The sequence below is a fragment of the Lactuca serriola genome, chromosome 1, assembly GCF_051521515.1.
Source record: "Lactuca serriola cultivar US96UC23 chromosome 1, Lser_US96UC23_V15, whole genome shotgun sequence".
NCBI classification, from domain to species: Eukaryota; Viridiplantae; Streptophyta; class Magnoliopsida; order Asterales; family Asteraceae; genus Lactuca; species Lactuca serriola.
In genome coordinates this window covers 169,651,713-169,663,538 of record NC_136408.1, presented here as the reverse complement: position 1 = coordinate 169,663,538, position 11,826 = coordinate 169,651,713, and the positions used below count along the sequence as shown (strand labels likewise).

General features: G+C 39.3%; 1 protein-coding gene across 1 annotated transcript; it reads left to right on the top strand.

Moving 5' to 3' along the window:
- The first annotated feature begins 10,247 nt into the window (after positions 1-10,247).
- Positions 10,248-11,495, top strand: LOC145063964 (uncharacterized). Its single transcript, XM_079011512.1, has 3 exons — positions 10,248-10,318; positions 10,555-10,598; positions 10,708-11,495. Exons 1-3 carry the CDS (start codon positions 10,248-10,250, stop codon positions 11,493-11,495), a joined length of 903 nt encoding a protein of 300 aa, XP_078867638.1.
- Positions 11,496-11,826: the final 331 nt, after the last annotated feature.

The following is an 11,826-nucleotide window of genomic DNA, read 5'->3' as shown; positions in this document are numbered from 1 at the left end:
AGCTATAATGGCTCGATATATACGTTAAATCCATGTATAATTAAGATGGATAGACCTAGAGTGAGTGATGTTGCCTCATTTCCTGTTCCTCGTTTGGTTGTGGATTTAGAGCGGAGTCGCTCAGTCAACAGTCCTTCCTGCCTTAATTATACATGACTAGTGTATACTAGGTGATTATAGAGAGGCCTTGTGAGAATCCATACAGGAAATGTACATTATTCCGAAACCTCAGGACCCTCTATAGTTCTGCGTCGACTCTATCGGTCCAAGTATCCACAACAGTGATACACGAGATGAAACCCGAGACGCCAAGAACTTGTGTGCCCGTTCAGCACATGGCCCTATCGATCCTCATTATATGTCATGTTGATGTATGCCAACTTCGATGCCTCTATCAATCATGGTTTGACTTAGTGCAACCATGTGTAAATCCCTACTGATGTGTAAAAGGACCTTTCACCATAGTCATTTCGGAAAATAAAGGTTTTCCTAAACCTAATGCGATCCGTCGGTCGTCGCTCTTATCTAAAAACCTTCCGAAATACCCCTGAGTTGGGTATCGCATGCTGTTAACCAACCCCCTTCTTAGACAGATAGAAACCAAAGCGAAAGACACTGCAGGTATTCGAGAAGATGATAAGCACCCGAAACATACTCCGTAGATCCCCCAAAAAGACCCTTAACACCTCACAATCAGGTTCGTGAATCTAGAGGATATAACTCATTGGATTGACCACTATAACTGAGTATATCGATAAGAGTGGTGTATAATTAAGATAAAAAAGATTTAAGATGTGTGCTTCCTCCCTACTCCCTGTTCCTCGTTGGGTTGTGGGTCTGGGGTGGAGTCGCACAACTGAACATCCTGCCGACCTCAATTATATACGGCTTGCATACACCAAGTATTAGTGGTTAAGCCAAGTATGAGCCCTACCACGAACCTCATAGTAAAAACCTTCATTCTATTCCATAGAATAGGAACTAGAGTCAAGAGAACCACTGCGGGTTGAGCTACTATAATGACCACAAATCTAAAATTTGTTGTCATCCCGGTTAAGCCAACATAGTAGCTAACACCCTCAGTTAGTAAACAAATATGAGTCGTAAGAGTCAAGGACATTGACTACGACCATCCATTCATGCTTAATCCCACGAATTAAGCATCTCAGTGAATATCCCGGAACCTGGAAGCTGCTATAAGTTAAACTCTGAGAATAGTGGATGAGAAGATTAGAAGTCCCGAGTAACGAAACCCTATATTTCTAGACTTAACCTAAATCAAGAAAACTCAGAACCACCGGAAGAGTAGTTGCTGAAGATGCTCGCACTACTCAGGCATTTCGTCCTCCCCGTTACCGATGAGTAGTGCCTAGGACAATCCGCCCCCTCACGTGGAAGAAGTCACCGTCGCCCTGTAGACGATAGACTGCATTCTCCAAAGTGAATGCTAGAATGCTAAGAACTACAGGATAACCTCCGCAGCCAAGAATACTTGAATAAAGTACGAAAGTAGGTTGCGGGAAGCCTCATAACCCAGATCCCGAAGAGATTATAGACTTGACACCAGTTTCGGTGTTAGCCGATGGGTTATACAAGAGCACGCGCTTTCTGCAACTGAAATAAACTAACACCTTAGAGATTAGGGCATGTATTAGAGACTCAGGGGACTACTAGGTGTTCCAAGAATACTATCTCACACAGAAATAATAGAACCACCTCCCGATTTAGTCCAACACTTCAGAAAATCTCTAAGGATTGAGTTAGCCCTGAGCAGAGCTTGCTATTCATGAAATAGCAAAGCAAGTAAGAGCATGATTCTTTCCCGATAAGAAGCATGTCGTGAAAGCGTCAACTAGACGATGATGAGAAGTTTAAAAATTTCTAAACAACCGTCTGGTAAAACCCTATCTCCCGACCCTGATAGTTCTGTTAGAAACATCTCAAGAACCAGAAGTGCAGGTTCATTTCGCACTATGTTGAGTTAGACGCCTGCAGCAAACAGATACCCGTAGACATCCAATCCATCGGATGATCCTGAAAACCTATGAAAGCCAATCGACAGGAAACACGAATCCAAGGATAACCCGAGCTTTCTAAGAATCAACCTGGAGGACTACACTCCCAGTATGAGAGAATGATTGGAACTTCAGAATGGCGATCACGCCAGTGATGATCTCGCCATAGAAGTACACTATGTTCTAAGTACTGAAAAGCTCTACCCTTCCGAGAGCTTAGGACCATCCAAGATTCTTTACAAAAAATTGGTCCAACCCTTGTCAGACCACGACTACTTTCAGAAATTCCATCAGTTTCACCCCAAATCAAATCCACTTCTTAGACTTGAAAAGTGTTTGCCCAACGTCACTCTTTGTGTCCCACTCATCTTGATAGAAACCATTGGGAACCCTAATTTTGTAGACGCACCTGTAGGAATCGCTAACTGAATGAAACGGAATCCACATCCCGTAAGTGAAGGTTTGTTAGAACGCCAAGCAAAGGCCAGAGTTCACTTGGGAGTGTGAGGACCAACCAAATAGGAAGTACCCTCATACCTCTACCCGATTGTTCATGTGTACTTCCTTGTCTAAACCCTAATTTCGGGACGAAATTCCCTCTAACGGGGGGATGATGTGACAACCCATAATTTATCTGGTCATTTTTAACCTCATCTTCCGTTAATAGAACCCGCTTTATTAAATTGTCCGTTAACCTTTTTGGATTAGGTTAATTAAATAGGGACTTTATTATGACTTCATAAGGGTTGGAGCAAATTAGAAACACCCTCAATAACCCCTTGAAAAGTGTTAGTTTCAACCAAGTCAAATTACAACCATTTAATCGGGTGTGACCAAAAGCCCCGTTTAACGTCAGTATTGGGTAGATTTCCTCCGAGCCACAAACTCAAACCCTATATAAGGGTGAGTGGACTCCATTTGGAACTTCTCCACCCTCTCTCTCTACAAGTTGCCTTCGATCCAAAAACGCCCATTTCAAGCTCCAAAATCGTAGGTAATCTATCCTAACTTGTTGTTTAGCTCATTTAACATGCAAATTCGTGTTAAAGACATCCAATAGGGGCAAAATCATGTGTTTACAGCCCAAGAACACTCTTGGACCGTAAACACCCATAAGTGGGGTTTTGAAGCCCCAAAAACCTTCTAAATCACTCCTAGGGCATAGATATGACTTGTGGACTTACATATACGAGCTTAGAACACCAAAACCTTGCATTTTGAGGAGTAAACATGAGTTTACAGCCCAAGAACACTCTTGGACCATAAACCCCTCTTCATGGGCCGTGAACACCTTTTAAGGTGTTAAAATTTCCCTTAAACACCTCCGATGGCCTGGGAAAATGTCTAGAATCAACCACAATTTAAGTAGGGCTTTAAACTTCAAACAAACCAAGGACCTAGGAGTTTACGGCCGTAAACCCCCCAAGGATTGGTCCATGGGCCGTAAACTCCTATAATGAGGCCAAATGATGCCCTAACTTCCCCATTTGACTTGGAAAAATGCATAGAACTTTATACCCTTTCATTTAAGACCTTAATTCATGAAGGAATTGACAAAGTGAGAGTTTACGACCGTAAACTCTAGGTTTACACCCGTGAACTCCCTTAAGTGGTCCATTTGGAGCCTTAAACCCTTCATATGCCCTAGATTTGAACCTAGCCTAATTCTACGTGTGATATAAGACCGTAAAACATCCAAGAATACACCACCCATGAGTTTACAATTGTAAACTCATGGGGATATGGTCTTTGGGCCGAAAACTCCATAAGGAGTTTACTCTTGAAGTGTAAAATCCCTAACTAGGCCATACACTCCCTTATTGCAACCCAATAGCCTCCTAGCACTTGACCAAAGTGTTTTCCGCACATTAGGATGCTTATACGTGTTTAATTAGTATTATAATCACTAATTGTATGTAAAAATATGTCATCATATGTTAATAGGTCACTAAGTGTGTTCAAGTCTTTACTTGGCACCGAGCACCCAACCGGCACCACCATCCGATCCACTTACAACAGGTGAGTTCATACCCCTGAATGAACCTTTTAATGATTTTAACTGCTTTCATAGGGGGGGAATACAAGTTGATCTATACAATTATTATATAAATCACATGTGATTGGTAACTATATAGCAAAATGGATTTACGCATGTTATACTGTTTTATCCAGCTTAAGATTTTCCAATCTCGCTTTCAACTCTTGATAAAGGTTTTCCAAAGGTTTTCTTCACTTACTCTGTTTTATACAAATCATTTTCAAAGTTTTTATGAAAGGCTTTTCAAAGGATTCAAAATATTTTCAAACTTGTTTTACCAACTGATATCCAGTCGTAAATTTTTTTATGTGTAAAGGTTTTCCAAGGTTTTCATCAGAGTTTTCTTCTAGGTTTTTGTTTCGTTAAAATTCATGCATGTATTTGTATAATTATACAAATAATGTTTACAAGACTTAGGAAGGCTAGTGCGCCATATTTCCTTTTCCTCGTTGGGATGTGGTCTGGTGGGTATTGGTTATCCGTCCGAAGGTTGTTTAAACATTAGTTATATATCATGTATACATATATAGACATGAAGGTTTCCATCGACCAGTTCATTTCCCTTGGGTAGCAAGGGCATCCTTCCATTCATCATTCATAGATCTTTCGTTAAATGCATGCCTGTATTTGTATAGTTATATAAATAATGTTTAAAAGATTTTGGAAGGCTAGTTCGCCCTATTTCCTTTTCTTTGTTGGGATGTGGTCTGGTGGGTATCGACTATCCATCCGATAGTCGTTTAAACATTTGTTATATAATATGTACACATATATAGACATAAAGGTTTCCATCGACAAGTTCATTTCCCTTGGGTAGCAAGGGCATCCTTCCATTCGTCATTCATAGATCAGAGACACTAGTAACTATTATAGGAATAGTTAGGGGACTCTAACCACTCTTTCTAGTTCAGAGAATTCCAAAGGAGTCAGTTCATTCGTGAGTCTATATCATTATTCCAGTACTTACAATAGAATTCAAAATACGAGATGCATCTTCAAGACACGGATCTCCCCGTCGTCAAGTTGGTAACCAGAGTCTCCTAGAGGGAGAGCTGGCATTGCGAAGATAGATTGATACGGGACTGCTAGCTACAGTCCTCGGCCTACCAAGCCAAGGGGTGACAAATGTCACAATTATTCTGACGCTTGCAGGGTGTCAAGTACTCTAGTGTCAATCAGTATGGTTACGAGTATCTCCATGTTTAACTTATTATTCTTGGCCTTAACGTAACGAGATTAACACAATATTTTTGAAACAACCCACTTAGGATTACTATTTGTTTTAGACCTTGCTAGTTGTATCGTTCATTTGATACTGTCTGGGGTCTGTGTTTCATTTGATATTGTCTGGGGTCTCTGTATTCTTTGTTTTAGACCTTGCTAGCCGTATAGTACCTTTGATACTGTCTGGGGTCTGTGTTTCCTTTTGTTAGACTGAGCCAGGCATATCATTCATTTGATACTCTCCTAGAGTCTATGATTTCTTTTGCCTTAGTCTGCAGTATTTCTGCTGAGGCATATGTTATTTTCCCCTAGTATTTTTACTAGTGGTATTCTCCTACTTTCTTTAAAGTCAAATACCGTATTTTGGTAATGATAGTATTAAAGGGAAAATTACTCTTTAAAACATAACTCTGTCGAGTCTTGGTAGAAGATTGCTTATATTTAGAAAATATAGGATTTTCTTGAAAGGACGCTAATACACCGTAGATTCCAAACTACTACTTTTCATAAAGTTATTTTGAATAAAAATGTGTATTTATACAAATGACACTAAATACTTATGGACTCACCAGCATCATAAAATGTTGATACTCGCTTTCAAAATAACTTGTATTCTCAGGTCAGCAATAGACAGGTACATCCCAAGAGCTTTTGTGTGAAGATAGTCTAGTATCGAGCTGCATCTATGTTATGTTCTGTAATTACTTTGATATTACTATAACATGTAACCGATGTAAAATTGTTACTATTAATGCAATGGTTGTTGTACTTTGATTACTATACTGCATATGTTGTGATACTTGACATGACGTCATCTACCCCAGAATGTTTCCGCCGTTCCGGTTTTGGGGTGTGACAATAGATGTTATCAAGAGTCTTCCTTACCCGTCAAATGTTTGGGATGTTCGTTCGTTTCTTGGCCGTGCAAGATTCTATCAGCGGTTCATCAAAGATTACAGTGCTGATGTTTCAACTACTCCAAAAAGATGTTGAATTTGAGTTTACTCAGCCATGCAAGGATGCCTTTGATCGTTTGAAGGATTTACTCACCTCCGCTCCAATCATCAAACCACCTAATTGGGAGCTCCTATTGGAGATTATGTGTGACGCGAGCAACACGGTTGTTGGGGCGGTATTGGGTCGAAAGGTGGATCGAGCACATCATGTCATCTACTATGCATCAAAGACTGTGACAAACCGAAATTTATTCCGTCATTTTTAACCCCTCCTTCCGTTAATAAGCCTCGTTTTATTAAACTGTCCGTTAACTTTTTTTTGGATTGGTTAATTTATTTGGAACTTTTATAATGACTTAGTAAGGGTTGAAACAAATTAGAAACACCCTCATTAATCCCTTGAAAATTTTTAGTTACAACCAAGTCAAAATACGACCATTTAATCGGGTGCGACCAAAAGCCCCGTTTAACGTCAGTATCGGGTAGATTTCCACAGAGCCACAAGCTCAACCCCTATATAAGGGGGAGTGGACTCCATTCACACCCTTTCCACTCTCTCTCTACACTCTCTCTCTATAACTTTTTTTCGATCCAAAAACGCCCATTCCGAGCCCCAAACTAGTAAGTGATCTATCCTAACTTGTTGTGTAGCTTAGTTAACATGCAAATTCGTGTTTAAGACATCAAATAGGGGCAAATTCATGTGTTTACAGCCCAAGAACACTCTTGGACCGTGAACACCCTTAAGTGGGGTTTTGAAGCCCCAAAACCCCTCTAAACTACCCCTAGGGCTTAGATATGACTTGTGGACTTACACCTTCGAGCTTAGAACACTAAAACCTTGCATTTTGGAGAGTAAACATGAGTTTACGGCCCAAGAACACTCTTGGACCGTAAACCCCTCTTCATAGGCCGTGAACACCCTTTAAGGTGTTAGAATTGCCCTTAAACACCTCCTATGGCCTGGGAAAATGTCTAGAATCAACCACAATTGAAGTAGGGGCTTTAAACATTAAGGAACTATGGACATACGAGTTTACGGCCATAAACCCCCCTAAATAGGCCAAATGGTGCCCTAACTCCCCTATATGGCTTGGAAAAATGCATAGAACTTTATTCTCTACCATTTAAGACCATAATAAACCAACGGAATGAGCATATAGGAGATTACGGTCGTAAACTCCTTGTTTAGGGCCATAAACTCCTCAAATGGTCCATTTAGAGCCTTAAACCCCTTTATGTGCCATATAATTGAACCTAGCCTAATTCTACTAGTGAGATAAGAACATTAAGCATCCTAGAACACCCCCACCATGAGTTTACGGCCGTAAACACATGGGGAGTTGGTCTTTTGGGCTGAAAACTCTATAAAGAGTTTACTCTTGAAGAGTAAACTCCCTAACTAGGCCATAAACACCCTTAGATACTACCCGGGACACCCCTAGCACTTAACCAAAGTGTTTTCCGAACTTTAGGATGCGTATACGTGTTTAATTAGTATTATATTTACTAATTGTATGTAAACATATGTTATCATATGTTAATAGGTCACTAAGTGTGTTCAAGTCTTTACTTGACACCGAGCACACAACCGACACTTTCCTTCGATCCACTTACAACAGGTGCGTTCATACCCCTTAATTAACCTTTTAAATTTTTTTACATACTTTTATGGGGGGGGGGGGGAATACAAGTTAAAACATGCTAGTTATCATATCAATCATATGTGATTGATAACCCGCATGCAAAAGGATTTGTCACACTTTCAGCTGTTTTACCAAACATAATACTTTGGGTGGTTTTCCAAAACATCTTTACTTTTTTAAATCTTTTCTCAAGTTATCTCTCGTGCTGTATGTTTTACTTCTAAATCAGTTACAACAGTGTTTTAAACAAAGGTTTTCTTTACTTATATTGGGTTATCAAATTATATTCAAAACGTGTTTATGAACGGTTTTCAAAGCTTTTTTTACATAACTATATCAACCCGTAAATTCTTATTTTTAAAGGTTTTCCAAATGTTTTTACCAAAGTTTTCTTCTATACTTCTATACTTCGGCTTCGTTAAATGCATTCCTGTACTTGTATAGTTATATAAATAATGTTTAAAAGACTTAGGCAGGCTAGTTCGCCCTATTTCCTTTTCCTCGTTTGGATGTGGTCTAGTGGGTATCGGATATCCGTCCGAAGGTCGTTTAATCATTAATTATATATCATGTATACATGTATAGACATAAATGTTTTCATCGGCCAGTTCATGTTCCTTGGGTAGCAAGGGCATCCTCCCACTCGTCACTCATAGATTAGGAACACTAGTAACTATTATAGGAATAGTTAGGAAGCTCTATTTACTATTTCTAGTACGCGAATTCCAAAGGAGTCAGTTCAGTTGTGAGTCTCTATCGTTAGTCTAGCACTTACATCAGAATTCACTATACGAGATGCATCTTCTAGACACGGATCTCCCCGTTGTCGAGTTGGTAACCAGAGTCTCCTGTAGGGAGAGCGGGCATTGTGTGTATAGATCTATACGGGATTGACACTCCCGCACCCTGACTGCTAGCTACAGTCCACGGCCTACCAAGCCAAGGGGTGGCAAATGTCACATTTATTCCGACGCTTGCAGGGCATCAAGTACGCTAGTGTCAATCAGTGTGGTTACGAGTATCTCCATGTTTACCTTATAATTCATGGCGTTAAGGTAACGAGAATTTAACACTATATTCTTGAAACAACCCACTTAAGATTTCCCTTTGTTTTAGACCTTGCTAGCTGTATCTTTCATTTGATACTGTCTGGGGTCTGTGTTTCTTTGTTTTAGACCTTACTAGCTGTATCGTTCATTTGATACTGTCTGGGGTCTGTGTTTCTTTGTTTTAGACCTTGCTAGCTGTATCTTTCATTTGATACTGTCTGGGGTTTGTGTTTCTTTGTTTTAAACCTTGCTAGCCGTATCGTACATTTGATACCGTCTGGGGTCTGTGTTTCCTTTTGTTAGACTGAGCCAAGCGTATCATTAATTCGATACTCTCCTGGAGTCTATGATTTCTTTTGCCTTAGTCAGCAGTATTTTCTGCTGAGGCATATGTTATTTTCCCCTAGTATTTTTACTAGTGATATCCTCCTACTTTCATTAAAAATCAAATACCGTATTTTGGTAATGATAGTATTTCGGGGAAAATTACTCTTTAAAACATAACTTTATCGAGTCTTGGTAGAAGACTACTTTTATTTAGAAAATATAGGATTTTCTTGAAAGGACTCTAATACACCGTAGATTCTAAGCTACTATTTTATATAAAGTTATTTTGAATAAAATGCTTACTTACACAAATGACACTAAATACTTATGAACTCACCAGCATTTATAAAAATGTTGATACTCGCTTTCAAAATAACTTGTATTCTCAGGTTAACGATAGATAGGTACATCCTAAGAGCTTTTGGCGAAGTCAGCCTAGTACCAAGCTGCACCTATATTATTACTTGTATTACTTTGATGTTGCTATGAATTGTAACTTATTTAAAACTATTACTATTAATGCAATGGTTGTTGTACTTTGATTACTATATGGCATATGTTGTGATACTTGACATGACGTCATCCACCCCAGAACGTTTCCGCCGTTCCGGTTTTGGGGTGTGACAAAGACCCTTGATAGTGCACAAAGCAATTACACCACAACAGAAAAAGAGTTGCTTGCTATTGTGTTTGCACTAGAGAAGTTCCGACAATACCTCCTTGGAACTAAAGTGATCATATATTTGGACCTTGCAACCATAAAGCACTTACTTACAATGAAATATTCAAAGTTGAGGTTAATTACGTGGATGTTGCTTTTGCACGAGTTCGATATTGAGATCAAAGATAAAAGCATGAAAGAGAACCTTGTCGCCGATCATTTGAGCCGAATAGTCCAAACCGAAGATGCGACTCTCATCCATGACACATTCCCAGACGGGCACTTGTTTCCTATCTAAAGACCACCTTGGTATGCGGATATATGCAACTTCATGGTCACGGGAAAGTTCCCACCCGATCTCCCGAGGTCACATAGAGATAAGATCAAGAAAGATGGAAGAAGGTACATTTGAGATGAGTCGTACCTTTGGAAACATTGTGCAGATTAGGTAATAAGAAGATGTGTTGAAGAACATGAGGTACAATCTATCCTTAACTTTTGTCATAGTTATGCTTGCGGACGACATTTTGGTCCTCAAAGAACTGCCAGGAAAATTATAGACTGTGGATCTTATTGGCCTCGACTCTTTCATGACTCTTACACTTTTTATAAAAGTTGTGAGAGATGTCAAATGACAGGTTCTTTGAGTTCCCGAAATCAAATGCCCTTGACCCCCATATTGGTTTGTGAAATATTTGATATATGGGGTACTGATTTTATGGGTCCTTTTCCTTCATCCTTTGGGAATTTATACATCCTTTTAGCTGTTGACTATGTTTCCTAATGGTTAGAGGCAAAGGCAACAAGAACTGATGATGCTAAAGTTGTTGTAGATTTTGTCACGGCTAACATTTTATGTAGGTTTGGAACTCCAAAAGCCTTGATCAGTAACAAAGGCACATACTTCTGCAACAAAACTCTTGGATCAGTTCTCAAGAAGTATGGAGCCCAACATCGGGTGTCCACAACTTATCATTCGCAAAACAATGGACAAGCTGAAGTGTTAAACATAGAAATCAAGTCCATACTTGAGAAAACAGTGAACACAAACCGCAAAGATTGGAGTTTGAGATTAGAAGATGCTCTTTGGGCATACCGAACTGCATATAAAACTCCAATTGAGATGTCACATTATAGACTTGTGTTTGGCAAAGCCTATCATCTACCTATTGAACTAGAGCATAAAGCTTTCTGGGCTGTCAAAAAGCTAAGCTTGAAGATTGATGAAGCGGGTGCTCACCGAAAGTTAGAGATTCAACAGTTGGAGGAGATAAGAAAACAAGCATTCGAGAGTTCATGCATCTACAAAGACAATACCAAAGCATTCCATGATAAGTACCTCTCCCGTAAGACCTTTAAGATTGGTCAAAAGGTATTACTCTATGACTCTCGAATTAAATGGTTTTCCGGTAAGTTACGGTCCCGGGCTATATTTGATCATGGTACAGTTGAGATTATGAGTAACAAAACTAGAAAAGTATTCAAAGTTAATGGTCACAGCTTAAAGGTCTTCTATGAAGGTTTCCAAGAGAAAGACATGGAAGTTGATAGCTTGGAACACCCGGACTACATTAAGTGAATCTAAAGGGCAAGGTCGAGCCAAAGACTTGAAACAAGGGCGGCTAACCGAGAGGCAACTCGGGAGTATTCCATTCCAATTTTCTTTATTTTACGTTATTTCTTTCGTGTTGCAATGTTTTTAAGTCGTTTCGAGGGTTCCGTACTAATAATTTTCCTATCTAATGGTCAAGAATAAATTGGTTTTGAAAAAGATAAATAAATAAAAATCATGATTTTTGAGGTTTATAGAAAGAAAACGCATGGTCTTACAAAAAAAATGCACGGGTTAACTCAAAAACACACGGCCTGATTTTTTAGCGATGCGTTAATTTCAAATTTTTAAGAAATTT

What these genes read in the sequence shown, in the direction of transcription:
- LOC145063964 (XM_079011512.1), top strand. Translation starts at nt 10,248, where the DNA reads ATGGTCACGGGAAAGTTCCCACCCGATCTCCCGAGGTCACATAGAGAT. An exon ending in ATCAAGAAAGATGGAAGAAG is followed by an intron (nt 10,319 to 10,554) that starts GTACATTTGAGA and finishes GTCAAATGACAG; the next exon opens with GTTCTTTGAGTTCCCGAAAT. An exon ending in TGCCCTTGACCCCCATATTG is followed by an intron (nt 10,599 to 10,707) that starts GTTTGTGAAATA and finishes CCTAATGGTTAG; the next exon opens with AGGCAAAGGCAACAAGAACT.